Source organism: Typopeltis vanoorti, chromosome 14 (assembly GCF_054136105.1).
Source record: "Typopeltis vanoorti isolate ZY-2024b chromosome 14, IOZ_Tvanoo_1.0, whole genome shotgun sequence".
NCBI lineage: Eukaryota > Metazoa > Arthropoda > Arachnida > Uropygi > Thelyphonidae > Typopeltis > Typopeltis vanoorti.
In genome coordinates this window covers 24,206,863-24,223,008 of record NC_143562.1, presented here as the reverse complement: position 1 = coordinate 24,223,008, position 16,146 = coordinate 24,206,863, and the positions used below count along the sequence as shown (strand labels likewise).

The following is a 16,146-nucleotide window of genomic DNA, read 5'->3' as shown; positions in this document are numbered from 1 at the left end:
AAGAGTTTTAATTAAGCTTATTTTTTGTGAAGGATGGTGATGCATTTAGAAATCTTCCTGTGTTTGTCGGCTTCCTATATACTGAGAAGGAGAGTTTATTTTCTTCATTAATTTCTAATAGAATATCTAGAAAAGGAAGTTTTCTATTTTTTTCTTGTTCTAAAGTGAATGGGTATGAAACAAAAAACCATCAAGAGAATCCTTAAAATGCCCCCAACTAACAACACAATAAAACAGGATTACAAAAACGCAATCTCGCTTCCTTATATCAAAAATGTTACAGATAAGCTAGCCAAATTAATGAACAAACACAACGTAAAAGTAGCCTTCCTTCCTATGGAAAAAAATCTCAAGATTCCTACATCCACCAAAACCACCTCATCATCCTCTTAAAAAACCAGGAGTCTACAAAATCCATTGCTCTTGCGGGATTTGCTACGTAGGACAGACAGGAAGATCTGGAGAAATACGCATGGCTGAACACCAAAGAGAAGTACAAAAAAAAAGAGAACAAAAAACGGGGCTTGCTTTCCATACCACTTCCACTGAACACGATGTACTCTGGCAAACAACGACGATGTCATACATAGAAAACAACAGTTATGTAAGAAAATTTAAAGAAGCTGCTAATATGCTAAAAACCCAACCCAATGCAATAAAAATCAAGGTTTAATTCTCCATCAAGTGTGGTCAGCTCTAATAAAAAATCGACCTCAATCTGAGCTCGGACTGTATGAACGAGAACAAGAACACGTGACATCGTCCAGTATTGTTCAACGTCAATAACGTTTTATATCTGCATTCTGCTATTTGAGTTTTATGAATAGCCAGACGGTTATGATTTGTATTTATTAATTCTCTTGTTTAAACTTTAAGTTATACTATTTACCCCCTGAAGATGTAAATCCTACGATTTACGAAACTTGTCGGGAACTATTATTTCAGTGTTTTATAGAACTGAATAATAAAAAATGTGGTGGAATCACCGAAATATGTATTTTGAACCAATTAGCCACAGAAGTCTACGCCTGCAACAGTTATTATTATTATTATTATTATTATTATTATTACTATTATGGATACACAGTCAAAACAAGATATCTTTCAAACAACAATTTGACTGGTGACACAGAACAATTCCGATTCTACTCAAGAAACTAAGAATACCGTATTTACTCGAATATAACTCGCACTTTTTTCTCCCAAATTAAAGTTGGTGCGAGATATATGCGAGGATTTTCGGAAACTAAAGTTTTTCAGGAAAAAACTAGATTGACGTTTATGATTAAATCCTCAGTATTCATTATAATTTATAATTATTCGCATTATTCATAAAAATGATTTAAATTTTAATTATCAACGTATTTATGCGATCGGCTGCTTACCTTCATCACGCGATATATTTGAATCTTTCAGCGACAATGCTTCTGTAATTAAATTAATTATTTCTGGCGAAATCATGTCTCCAAGCTCTCAAAATCCACTTGCACAAATGTTATAACTATAACAACAGTTGCTAGCTATTTCTTAAAGTTTTAAACTTTTTCCTTGTCTCTTTAAATGTTTGGACATTACAATTAAAGACATAGAGGAAACACGATAAGCACTATGAACACTCTACTACTGGCGCAAACTGCATATAAACAACAGTGGAACTGCGCGAAGGACAGTGCCACATTACGCTAATAGCTCGCATCTCACTATGACGCGCATATGCTTGCGCGCGTAGCAATATGACACTGTGGTAAACACAGTGCCGCTAGCGTCCTTCGCCCTCCTAAGTGCTACAAGATGGATTTTTATTGTGTTTTATACAAAATAAGAGAATTGTATAGGATTGTTGATGATAAAATTAAATATTACAAGCAAATATAAATAAATTAATAAATATATTTAGATATCGAGAAAAATTGGGGGTGCTGCAGTTCCGCAGTGCCAATGCACGAGTCGCCCATGCGCACTGATAACTATTGGGATAACTTTAGTGTGTTTAAGCCACAGTCGGCCAACTTCGATTGCCAGATCTCGATATTTAGTAATTTTTTTCCAGTTCTTTGTTGTTATCACTGGGTACTATGATATCAATAATCCAAACCTGTCGATGTTCGATAATCGAGATGGCAGGTCTATTGTGTTCCAAATGCCGATTATTACTATACATGCATTTACAGGATGATTCTCCAATAATCTAACTGCATGTTTTTTTTTACCAGTCTGATTTTGTCGATGGTACTTCATGAAACGGGATGTTATGGTCTTGCATAATAGTTGTATCGTGCTTTTTTTAGAACCATTCAGAATGAAGATGAATTCGGTAATTAAGGTCATCCTTAAGTTCTTTGACCTAAAGGTAGTTATCAGCAGTGATGATTCTATTCGTTCATGTAAAAAAAAAAAGTATTTCATCATCCCTTTCTTTTATCATGGACGGTGGTTTGAATCACAGTGTTTCCCTCTTCCTAGAGCCTTTCTATCTAATGGAAAGTATATATTTTGGAACGTATTCCTAAGTCTAAGTATAAAGAGTTGAGTCAAGGCCGTTATCTGTTATTTGGTTGCATGCGATCGCGATGTTCTAGAGATTTTTGTAAGAGGAATAGTGCCCTGTTGCCACACCCCAGAGTAAGTCATCAATCTTCCATATTTTTGGGCGTCTTAACGGTGTGATCAAGACAGGTTCTTCCGATTGCGCGAAGAAAAAAAAAAAAGAAATATATGTATATATATATATATTCGCGGCGAATGACATAGACGAAAGGCGACCCCATTTGCAAACTTTTTTTTTTTTTTTTTTTTTTTGCTTGGTCTCTCCATTTGTAGAAACCCAATGTCACTCCAAAGTTTAAACAGCCTCCGGACTTATGGAATTTATCACCCAGCAACTTGAAAATTTATTTCCTTTATCGATAGGCGATTGTGGATAACGAGGTTAACAACAACACTCCCCGAACATGTCCTCATTTTCCACTTATACGTCTTGTAGAAGGGGGGAACTTTTTTATTTGCAAGAAGCCCACCATCAAAAATGATCAGCATGCGTTTCTCATGGTGCCTAGACCATTAAAATATCAGTAAGAAACAATACTTTCTCATTGCTCTGGATACGGTGAAAAGTTCCTGAGAAACGTTTGAACAAACAAACATTAAGTCTTGTAACTTTTATCCGATAGCGATGATAATTTTATCTCTGTGAGTAACGTTACCATGGTAACAATTCTTTGCTTTAGTTTTGTTCCAAACAACAATAGGAATGTGTCGTTTAGCTGAAAAGATCAAAAGCCTGGATTTTGGTCTTTTCAACTAAGGGTGAGTTAACCGGTCTTTTACTCAGGCCTTTATAGGAGAGATAAAATCTTTGCATTTTATTTAGGTAAATTCGAGATTTTATTTCGAAAGGACACGTAATCAATAATCAACAGACATTATATTGTTCTCAAAATCTTAGTTGTTTGGAGTCATTATAAACAACAATAAACTACTACTAAATTGCAATGAAAAGTTAAAGACAAAGGTGCACACTAACTCCGTTCTTATTCCTCATGCGTAACGAATCACTTTTATGAAGAAATGTGGAAAACGTCATTCTCGGTGGACAACTTATAGAACGATAAAATACTTCAGCTATTTTAGGTGCAAATTTTAGTGAATACGACAAATTAAATTTGAAAATAAATCATAGAATAAACAAAAATGGTTAGTACAATACGGTGTTCAAAACAATTGCAAATTATAAGTTTGAGAGAGTTGGGTTGGAAATAAAGCAGTTGATCAAATAACTAACTTTGATCTTCTAAGGCACAACTTCTGATAATTAGAGTCCTGACAGATTTATAAAGTAATTTGGAGAAAAATTGTTGACAGGAATCTAGTAATAATGTACGTTAATCATTAAATATTCTCAGTGTCCTGTTCGGCTCCCGTCGCCGAGGTGAGCAACTTAAGGATCTTTCTCAGACATAGCCGTGGACAGCAGAGTTTTTCTCCCTAGTTTATCTGGGGGTTTTCCTCCCGCAAGCATGCACATCGGCCCTTTGAGCACATACCGGGAGGCATACGGCTAGTCACCTTATCCTCTGGTCGGGTACGACTTAAAAGAACTTAAGATAGTTCTGTAAGGCTAGTAGGCCTAATACGTAGTAGGGAAAAGAAAAACTTTTTAAAAGGAGGTACTCACGACAGTGCATTTCATGTCATGATCTTATATAAGTAGATGTCCTTATCCATATAAGGACTGGCTTTAAGGGGCGAAGCAAGAATGCTTTTCATCTTTCCCGTTATCTGTAGGGGACAGTGTAGGATTAGGTGTTATTGAGCTATTAAAGCTCTGATCATGGCAGGAGGGTAACAGCAATAGCCGAGCCTCAGTTAGAACTTCATTCCCCTCCAAGGGTATTAATCACCGCATCTCACGGTCGATTTCTCCTATAAGTCCTTATAAGGACTGTCTTAAAGGGGCTATTAAAGCTCTGATCATGGCAGGAGGGTAACAACAATAGCCCAGCCTCAGTTAGAACTTCATTGGCTACTGCATTGCCCTCCCTATATATAAATAGATGCGCATCATTTTATTTTTTATTATAATTCATATACATAGCAAAATGATGTATTTTATGTATTCTCATTTTAATCTGAATTTTAAAAGTTATTAATTTATTTCTTGTAATTTACCAAAATTTTTATTTATTATAATATTTTTCTTTTGCAATATATTTATATCTAAATATAAACTCGAATTGATTTTATTAATTGTTAAAGGTACAGTCATGTCTTTTAAAGTATGAGTAATGGAAGAACATTTAATAGGATATCACTCGATAAAAAAATAAACAACTAAAAAAACTGGAACTGAACTTCTCTAAGAATCTGAAATTTCCTGCGCATATCTATCAAGCTAAGTCTATAATCGTTTCCGATTCGGTTTTTTTTTTGTTTGTTTTTTTGAAGCCTTTTAACTTTATAATCGCTTTTTTGTCACAGTGTTGAATGTTTTAAAGCCAGTGATCTTATTTCTTGAAAAAAAAAAAACTTTTGTATTCTAAAACCCCTCTTTCTTTTTTTTTTTTGTCTTCATTTCACACCTGAGCCTTCACAGTAAATATTTGCCGACTTGGTCTTTAATTATCAAATCAACTCTTGACTATAAACAGTTCTCTTTAATTCTTCGGTCTTTCTCATCATAAAGAGTTTGCCTTGGTCCACTTTTCCTTGACGTATAAAAGAAAAAAAAAAGAAAAAGAAAAAAGGTGTCGATTTTCATTACAATTTCTCCGTAGGAGGGAAGAAGCTGAATATCTTTGTTTTCTTAAGCTTCATCTTAATTATCTGACGAGTAATTAAAGGTAGTCTTTTTATCAGGATACTGTAATGTTTGTATTTTTTCTGTCTCTTTCGCGAAAGATAGAAAAAAAAAAAAAGAATCTTTTGTTCAGCAGTACTGGTAAAAGGGAAGATATATGCAAACGTAGTGGTTTGTCGCTTTATGAAACGAAGTTTTTAATTTGGCAAAATGCGTCAACGCGAAAATAATTAATAATAAAAAAAAATTGCATTTTGAGTATTACCCGACTTGCTAGCGAACAAAAGAGAAACAGGCCAAGCAGAAAACAAGATTAAAATCTTCACCGAGCAACGAAGAATGATAACTGAATGAGAGATAGTGAAAGGAGGTCACGTGATTTAGGTTATCCCTCCTCCTCACACACACTCGTCTCCATCTACCTTTGGTAATGTTTTGAAAGTGACAGAAAGATTACTGATAAAATCTGATTCGCCATGCGGAAACATCTCAGTTATCCTGTATACCCTCCCCTATTACCACTCTTCAACATACACACGCACGCACGCACAAAGAAATATCTTAGGGAAATTAAACATCCCTACTCCTACTGGTATTTGATGCCTAGATGTCTCATGTTATATGCATGTAGTCTTTTGATACGCAAATAACGTGGAATAGAGGAGTTAGCACGTGCCTTAGACCGACTAGGGGTGTGAGGGGAGGGGGAGTTCATTGATATACAAACTTTTCGCTCCATTCAATTATCGCTTTATTCGGTGTAAACCCAAAGGAGCAAAATACCATACTTCTACCAGGATATATCGGCATTCTTTAATAGTTTATTCATAGCACGGCCGAGAAACTAAACCAAAGAGGGTATTTTTTTTCTTGGGGGAGGGGTGTATTCATTGAATTATAATTAATTTCATGCATTCAGATCCATCCTCTTCTTCTATTGCAATTTAAAAGACTTTTCTTTTAATGTAAAGCCTTTTTTAGACTTCTTCAGCTGGATGTCTCTTTTTTGGAAACTGATCTATAGAGAATTTTGCAAATATTCCGATGATTGTTACGGTGGCCGACTATTGCCACTGTCCTTACTACAACAGCAATCCTGCGTATTATTCTATTCAGTTTGTGGGATGAAAAAAAAAAAACGGTGTCTATGTACAAACAGCTCTGCCACCTCCGTATGAGACAAATTAACTCACCTTCAACTAGAAAAAAAAAAGTCATTATAAACAATTTTTGTTTTCTTACAGGATTCGAACCTTGTTTTCAAACGTTGCGTTTATAAAGGCAGCAGCAACTGCTAGGCTTATATTAATTCTCCGGACTCATTTATAATGCCTACGCGACAGCAGTATTATATTGTTGTCTGGGTGACGTCACAATCACGTGTTCGCTATCATTTTTCTCTTTTATAGCACGTCAGAATAGAATCAGTTGTAAACGAATACCAAATACGCAGTTCTAATTTTAATGATTTTTCTTATGCGTTGGCATTTTCTAAATTTAATGGCATCCTAAGCGACAGACTAAACACACACATTAGAACAAAGCATTCAAATACCGGGACTTAGTTATTAGAATTCTTGTGTGATAATCACCGAATAGTCCTCTAGATGTATTGGATTTCGGTAGACCATCGAAAGAGAGAGAGAGGTGTAGAGTGGAAGAGAGATAGTAACTACATATTGATTAAATTATAATTCTTGGAAGGTAGTCTATCGGTAGTATTGCGACCATGCACAGAGATCGATATGACGTTAGAGAATTTCGCGAAATAAAGATGAGGATGTCGAATTATACGTGGTGCGGTTGATAAGATGCATGCCTTTCGGTCAAAGGGTCATAGCAATTTTTTTGGGGGGGTGGGGAGGGGGAAGACATTCAACTAGCCTCATCATTCTAATTTCCAACAATATTCTAGACATAATACGCATCTAAGGACTGTCTGCTCTTTTCGTTGTTATTCATAAAGCGAAATTGAACAACCATTTGCAAGAAAACAAGTCCGGATGTGCATGAAATCGCGTAATGATGCCCATGGGAACAAGAGAATGGAGAAAACGGCTCTTATTATCAAAATCCTTTTGTTCTACGATCTCTGTTAATTTTCTTTTAAATATAATTAATGTCACTAATGGATCTAACTCTATGAAAGCAGACACACACAAGGGAAAGAGCAACAGTGTTTGCTGTTCATACAGAATTTGCTTAATGATTTTCTTATTAATGTTTCTATTATCACATCGCATTAGTTCCACAACTATGCTTTTTCTTTTCTTATGATAATTAAGAAAGAAAACTTGTAGCGTTCTTTCCATTGTCAAAAGACCTCTCTCCCCCCCTCCCCCAGGTTCCGAATTTCAATTTACTTAAATTATACGAAGATTTGAAACAGTAAAACGTCAAGTTCCTTACGAAGAAGCTCTTTGGAATGCAAATGATTGTTTTGTTATCACGACACTTTGGAATGATAAGAAAAAAAGATTGGTGAGAGAGATTTTCACATCGCGTATATATACAAGAATCTACGACACTCTTGTGTAATACCGGAGAAGGGCTCGTTAAAAAAATACGGAGTTTTACGGCTTCGACTGGCGTAAAACAATACCGTTTGTTTTCCAAGCGAAATTTATTCGGGAAGGGCTTAAGAGTTCAATGTGGAAGAATTGCTTTATCCTGTATCTTTAACAACTAAAAAGATTTCAGGATAGATGTTGCTTTATCATCTGTCTCCCCATTTCAGTGAAATCCTGGAGTTTTGTAGTGATTCCGGAACGTGGGTAGGATTTCTACAAATGAATTCCAGTATTTTATATGCAAATAAATACTGTGAATGATAGTTTGAAGTGTTTTATTTGGAATTAATAAAGTTCGGTGTGACATCGATGTGTACTTCAACATACAATCTAACCTATAACTCAATTGTTGCTACGTGCACCCTTGATCATCATCTTCACAAAATAAATAAACAGAAATAAATTGTACATCATCTTCTCTCCCTAAAGGAAGTACGCAGAACTCTTCTCCATAACCAACTTTTGGAAATCGGTTGCCAGCCAGTATTCATGACTACTAATAATTATGAAAACACTGAGACGAGACTGCTACAAAAAAAATACCACCATCTCCATCCTAAACCCTTCTGTTTCTTCTCGAGTGTGTCAATCCGAAGGTTGGTTGGGTGACTTTTTGATTGAAAATCTCTGATAAACGTTTTTCGCTTGATAGACGAGATTCGAACCCAGGTCTTTCAGAGCAAAGAACTCTGTCGAAACTAACTGAGCAATGGAGACTCAACCCTATCCTCACTAGTATACACTTGTGGGGAACAAATCGTGAATTCAATTTACGAAGGCCCAAACTCTCGGTCAAATTGTTGTGCACGGTTGATTAAGGAATCCCCAATTCATCTTCAATCAATCTCACGGACGATTGCGGGTTTTCTTTGATGAAATCCCGCACTTTTTTGGATGTTAACTTCGCTCAGTCCAGTTTTTGGACGGCCCGGGTTTTCGTCGTCCTCAAGCGTCTCACGACCACTTTGGAATCGCTTAAACCACTCGCAAACGTGAGTACGGGATAAGCATTCACCACCGTACGCTTTTTTAAAGCATTTGATACGTTTCGGTAGAACGTTTACCAAGTTTAACACAAAAGTCAATCGTAGCTCTCTCGTTTGAAACTCATTTTCCGACCGTTCGTCAAAACACACCGTCACTCTTGGCACTATAACTCGGCTTCGAATGAAACAAATGTCATAAACAGTTGACACAACACTAATGAAGGTTGCCGCTTTCGACAACAAAAAGATACAACAGGTGGCGCCACTAGTTTCTTCGATTTTCGAAAAGTTCGGTTTCTTTTTGGACAGAGGGTGTAGAATTGCAATCGTCTGAAATTGCAATCGCCATTCAGTTTATTTAACATTCAGTTAAATAAACTGAATGCAATATATGACTAGAACTGACTCCGTAATATTTTTCCTTCTAGTAACCTAACATTCTTCTTGTAGTTATAACCTTTTGGCTGTTTAGGGGCAGCTATATACGCCACCATCTAGAGAAGTGACTATGAGCAAGGTGGTTTCCTGTTGCCTTCCTTGCCGTACTAGATCCTATGACTGTAGCCAGTGTGTTCACGGGTCCGGTTTGCCTGCGTGCGGGATGAAAACCCCCCAGATAAACTGGTGAAAAAACCCTGCTGTCCACGCCTAAGCCCGACTACCTTGACTATGGCTGAGAAAAATCCTCAGCCATAGTCAAGGATTCGATTCCTCGCGTCTCCGACAGGAATCGAACCCAGGACACTCCTTTCCCAGGTTGCGAAGCGCAAAGCCACTAGACTAATCGCGTTGGACAATCTAACATTATGGAAGTGGAAATATTACCACAAGCCTACAACAGACTCCGATCGTGTCATCTGAAGATCTATTCGTTAAAATGGAGTTTTGTGCGCATGCGCACAAAACTCTTGTAATAGGGAATCCGTCTTAAGGGCTGAATATCAACAATTTGTTGTAAATGGAACTATTTTTAAACCTTTTTTTTTGTGTCAATCCCTTATTTAAACTTATAGAAAAATGTTTATGTGACGTTGAAATATTTCTTTCGATTTGACTGTCAGTCATTAGATCTGGGGGAAACCTACCTGCGAGGGAACGAACCGATTTCGATCCCCCCCGAATCCAAACGAATCGATAAGGCTAACATTGACTCAAGTAAATTTATTGTCAATTCCTACCTACATAATTAAATAAAGTCTAAAAAAAAAAAGTAATTAGTCGTTTCTGCTACTGTTGCTTGGTAAAAATTCATTGCATTAAAAGCTTCGAAACCAAGTCAAGAAAAGTAATGAGACTTTCTTATTTAAAGTCGTTCTACTAACTTTAAACCTGACAGACTTTCTTTCGAATCATGAACTGCTCTTAACGATCACATCAAAGCCGCTTCGCCAGGGAATAGAGAGACAGTTTCAGTTCCCCCCATTAAAATGTCGTTAGCAGACACTATTTTGAAGTCGGTACGATTTAAGAGAAACGCATTCAAAGTAGCAGCACCTCTGAGTGAATACATAAACCAGCCCTTCCAAAAGCTTCTCATTGAAAATACCGAAAACTCCCATTGCTTAATATTCGACGAATCGATGAATAATGCACTCGGGAAGATAAATAAGCCGCCGTCAATGCATCCACCAACTGAATAATTGTTGACAAACGAACTGACGTTTCGTTAGGCGTTCTGAGAAGATCATCAGGATAACGTATTTAAGTGCGTTCGTTTTAGACGTACCGCTATGATGTCTATTTCTTTCGCAATCGAAAAGTGCGTACTGTTCGTCAAGTTAACGTAACCCTTTCGTCGTGTTATTAGACATGAAAGGTTACGAACAAGTCACCACACTCAAAAAAATATCTAAGAAATTCTATATACGAGGGTGGTCTGAAACATTCTCGACGAAAAAATATTAATCAATGTCAGATATACCTCTTCGATATATAATAAATCATTTCTTACCTTAGAAATCACAATACTGTAATAAATAAATGATGTGAAATAATAATGATGATGGTCTAATAGCAAATATTTAACTGTTTCCAAAGAGATAAGTTGAGAACGAATGAGATAGATAGATAGTTAAAGAGAGATAGAAAATAAGAAAAAGATATAAAAAAAAAGATGTAAAAATAAACTAATACTCAGAAATAGTTAAATTATAGTATTTTACCTAAATATAACATGAAAATAAGATTAAAATTATTATCCAGGAAAAAGTTTTTTATATATTAGATATACGAGAGTGGTCGGAAAAGTTCTCGACTTAACAACGAAAAAACGAATTTATAATTTCAAAATTATTTTTATTTTTCTACATAATCTCCCGTAAGACTAATACAGCGATGTTCCAGCGCCATTATCCCATCCGTGTAGTGGTTCTCAGTAAGATCTGCAAAATACTCCTCTACAGGCTGCATTCACCTCTTGATTCGAGGATAAACGCTGACCAGCGAGGAAGAGTTTTAGTTTCGGGAAGAGACAGAAATCACAGGGAGCCAAATGTGGGGAATGGGGTGGTGTTCCAACAATTCATAGTGCAGATCCCTTAATTTTTCCATTGCCAAAACATCTTTGTGGGCAGGTGTATTGTCCTGATGAAAGATGATTTATTACGTCTGCAAATCGGGTCTTTTCTCACGAATTTTTTTGTCTAATCTGGTTAAAAATCGGAAGGTACGGCCGCGTTTAAAATCAGTAACCCATTTCTTAATTGTCCAGAACGAAGGAGAAGAGTGCCCATAAACTTTTTATGAACTTCGAATGAATTTCTAAAGGCGTTAAACCTTCTTTTGCAAAGACGATACTCACGACACTCAGTTTTATCCATTTCAAGGGATACAGACGACACTTTTGCTTCAGACAGCTGTATAAAACAAACTACGTGATAGAATGACTTGTAGTTTCACATGGATGCTTATGACAGATGTACCAACTTAGAAAAAAAAAACTGGCCGATAGTATTGCCATCTATGGTCGAGAACTTGTCAGACCACCCTCGTATGTATTCCAGGAAGACAATTAGGATGAGGTATTTATTACTTTCTTCTTACTGTATTTACAAACAAAATTCTGTTTCTAACGTCGTGAAACTCTCTGCCTCGTGTAGACAGAAGAGCGCGTGAAATTTTGAGAACACAATAAACATTTAATCTGAATTGGATATCTTAAAATGTTCTTACCTGCTCCAGGATCTTGTGTTGCAGCTGGTATTCCAAAATCTACAAGAAAAAAGAAACTGTATCGGAGTTTTGAATTTGAAGCGTAAACAGATCTTATTAGCTATTCTTATGCATTCGTTCTTGAGTAATGTTTTAAAAATACAATCGAGAATTGCGCCTTGCTTCTATCCATCCTTTCACTCATTCTTTCTTTCTTATTAAGTGAATAACAGTAGCATCCAGTTGGGGTTACCAACGTATTTTCTGATAGCAACTCGGCTAGCGTATCATTCCATATTTATTTCTTCATATCTCCGTGGATTCCACGTGTACAAGGCTACCCCCCCTCAACTAATCTCTCATAGATAAGAAGAAGAGAAAATAAAAAATTCAATAACCATTCCTCGGTGTGCTTAAGCAGATAGGAGGCCTACAAGGAAGTGAATTTTATAAAAAAGGAAACGAAGTATTTGGATGGCGAAACACACAAGTGAGAGAAGCAAATAGAGTAGCTACTTTTATATTTTACCTGTAGGTAAAATATATCAGGATTTATATGCAGTAACTTCAAGAAACTAGGAAGTGCTCGGAGAATACCCCTCCCCCCCCAATCCAATAAAACATTTGACTCTGTATTCGCATGTTTTCTGCATTTTGTTTATCTTTCTTTGCCTCAAACCTTTCTTATACGAGGTCTGGAATTCATCTATTGCTACTTTCTGGTTAAATTTAAGCTATTTCACACGTTGATCTAAACTCCCAAGCATAGTTGAGCGGTGGTTTCCACAAGTACCAACGAAACATATTATTCATTTGTTTTTCAAGAATTACATAACAAAATACGTTTTATTAAACAATCACAGATGCTTTTATTACTAAAGATGTGGAATATTCCATATATGGTTTCCCTAAGCTTACCGTGTTCCTTATAGCGTAAAAAAAAATTGAACTTTAATAAATAAGCGATCAACCCTTAGGTTGTAACGGACAAAGTCATCTAATACTGAAAATACTTATTTCATATATGTAAATACTTGTTTGTCTTTAGCGTGTAGAACGACAATGAATTTTTATTCGAATATACTAAAATAACTTTTGTAATTATGGATTCCTAGTTGTTTACGCAGGTTATTTCCTTAAACAAACGAATTGCATTGTTTGCAAGTGCCAACCACAACAAACTTGTAACAATGAATATGTAAATTTCATTAATTAAACGAATTCTTTTGTTGAAAATTCTAACCAAGTCGTATGCAACAATTGTACATGTTGATTTCATTAAAGTAGTGCATTTCATTGTTGAAAGTTCTAAACAATCGTCTGAAATAATTAAATGTGTTGATATCCTTAAACAATGGAATTCCACCGATGCATATAATTAGAATTGTTTAAACATTTAAACTAGTTATAAAGAGAATAAAATTACGAGAGTGATTTCGTAGTGTTTTTTTTCTTCTCTCCTTTTGTTACGCGTGAACTCAGTCAATTTTAGGAAGAAAATTATCATTGATACGACATCACCAACTGAGTATGACCCATACCTGTGATGTATTATCCCTTTTCTGTGGAATGTTCTAAGATTAACGTCCGCAATGCGCCAAATTAGGCTGGAAAATTGCGAATTATATACACTCTCTTGGTTTTTGTTCTTCTTCTTCAAGCTTGCTAGTAGAGCAAGACGATCCGGGCGACTTCTTAGCCATGCAACTTATAATAAATTGTTGTGGCAGTGATGTATTTTCGAAACGGCTTCCTGGTGTGCGTGTCTCGTGATATCGAAGATTTAATAGAAGTTACATTCCCTAGAGTGAAATAAGAATGCCCTTTTAAATACAAGGTGTGGTTATTAATTAATTGAAAGAGGTTTTCCAGTTCAAAATGTTTGCAGTAAATTTATAAAGATTCAAGTCCCTTGACTCTTCATAACCATAAAAGAATTCGGTACAATACCACCCGGATTTAAACAAGTCAGCGCGTTTTTAAAGTTCAAGAAATTAATTTTGCAAAAATGCGCCAGAAATAACGAAGATAAGTACTTTATTTAACTTTAAAATGATCTGTTTTCGAAAATATATGAAGTCATTATTTTATATTATCATAATTATGGAGACAAGTGGCTCCCTCTGGTATTGATGTCAGCAAACAAGACGTGTAATTGACTGTGAGTGGGATTTTTCCTTCATCTTTTAGAGATCTTGCAATAACTCACACAAATATGGTCCGTCGTCTATTTACGATTTTACTATTTACGATACTCATAAAAGTAATGTTCGTAGTTCAAGCCGTAGATACCAATCGTAATTTTTTTTTATTGTTTCACAGCAATTTATTTCAATAAATGAAGTTCTTCCATTGTTGAAAGCGCCAACAATTACATTTACAACTGGTGATTGAAGATAAACATTCTATCGCTTTCTAAAACTAAACATGTTCATTTCAACAATGAGGATAAATTAAGAAATAATATTCTATCCTTTGTTTAAACTAAACATGTTCATTTTAACAAAGAAGATTAAGAAACAACATTCTATTGTTTGCTAAAACTAAATATGTTCATTTCAACAATGATGATTAAGAAATAATATTAATTTGCTTAAACTAAACATATTCATTTCAACAATGAAGGTTAAGAAACAACATTCTATCGTCTGCTAAAACTAAACATGTTCATTTTAACAAAGAAGATTAACAAACAACATTCTATTGTTTGCTAAAAGTAAACATGTCAATTTCAATAATGATGAATAAAAATTGATAATCTATCGTTTGCTAAAACTAAATATGTTCATTTCAACAATGATGATTAAGAAATAATATTAATTTGCTTAAACTAAACATATTCATTTCAGCAATGAAGGTTAAGAAACAACATTCTATCGTCTGCTAAAACTAAACATGCTCATTTCAACAATGAAGATTAAGAAACAACAATTAGCAAACATGTTAAGTTTGCTAAAACGGAACATGTCCATTCCAACAATGAAGTTGTGTTGCATGTGTTAGAATTTAAATAACGTTTTTACTTCATCCAAACCAAATTTCACATTTTTATTCATAATAACCAATTTTTTCACATTTCAAACAATAACATTTTTAATAAATAAATTAATTAAACCATACTATCATTCCCCCCCCCCCCCTTTTTTTTTAACCTATAAAGCATTGCTCAATTGCTTTAATAGCTAGCAAGTAAGGCAACTCATCAGTCAAGGAATGTTAGATTTTCCCATTTCAGGCAAGATACGTATTGGCTTTAACTATCTTTAGCTATGTCTTTAAAGAAATGTGAAACTTACAGAACATTGCTTTTAATGACGATTTCTTTTTTTCCCTCAGGGCAAGTGTTAGCAAAATCACATTACTTAGTCCATTTCACTTCATTCAGAATTTCCAGCCAAAAAGGACATTATTGGTAAAACGCAGAGCCCATTTTACACAAAGCAGCATTCATCTGAATCAAGTTAGCGACATCTGGCGGGCAAATAGGCATCTTCTAGCTAAATTATACATCGAATTCCGATTTTTCCTGGTAAGTAGACTACAGCTAGAGAAAGTCTTCAAAGAAATGCTTATGTCTTTCTTGTGAAATTAAGGAGAGGAAAAAAAGTGCTAAAATAGGAAGCATTAAGGATCAAAGAGTTTATTTTCTTTTATAAGAAAAAAGAAAGTATCACAAAAATATTTTTCAAACTTTGTGTTTGGAAATTTACTTTTAAATAATGATTGACTTTTCTAACGCTGTTGCCTAGCAACCTTGTAAGTTCACTTACTTCAAATATCTCCAAAAAAAAATCATTTTTTTACGGTTTTTTTTTTTTTGCTTTGTTTATTTTAAGAACAAATCCAGATCAGCACTGTTTTGTTCAGATATATGGAGCAGATTAAAAAAAAAAAAAAAAACTCCCGTTAGTATCTTGGTGACAAGATGCTGGCTGACTCAGGTGTCGCTTAACTTGTCGAATTCTTTCCTAAATTTAGATTAAGAACTTTCGCCTGATTTTGCAATGAATTCATTACGCATTCTAATGAAGGAGGACACAAATTATCTCCGTCTTTGCTAAGAACCTTCTGCGCGCCGGTTAATCCAGAGTTTAATGGACCGTATTATCACTTGATCACGAATAGTAAAAGGAAAATGTTCACT

The 16,146-nt window shown here is 35.2% G+C and overlaps 1 protein-coding gene across 1 annotated transcript in view; it reads right to left on the bottom strand.

The window, feature by feature from the left end:
- Window positions 1-16,146, bottom strand: part of LOC150099306 (suppressor of lurcher protein 1-like) — a 222,869-nt gene that overhangs the window by 33,237 nt on the left and 173,486 nt on the right. The window contains exon 4 of the mRNA XM_090403542.1: window positions 12,024-12,062. Within this exon, the coding sequence (XP_090259668.1) occupies window positions 12,024-12,062 (39 nt within the window). The remainder of the gene's footprint in view (window positions 1-12,023; window positions 12,063-16,146) is intronic.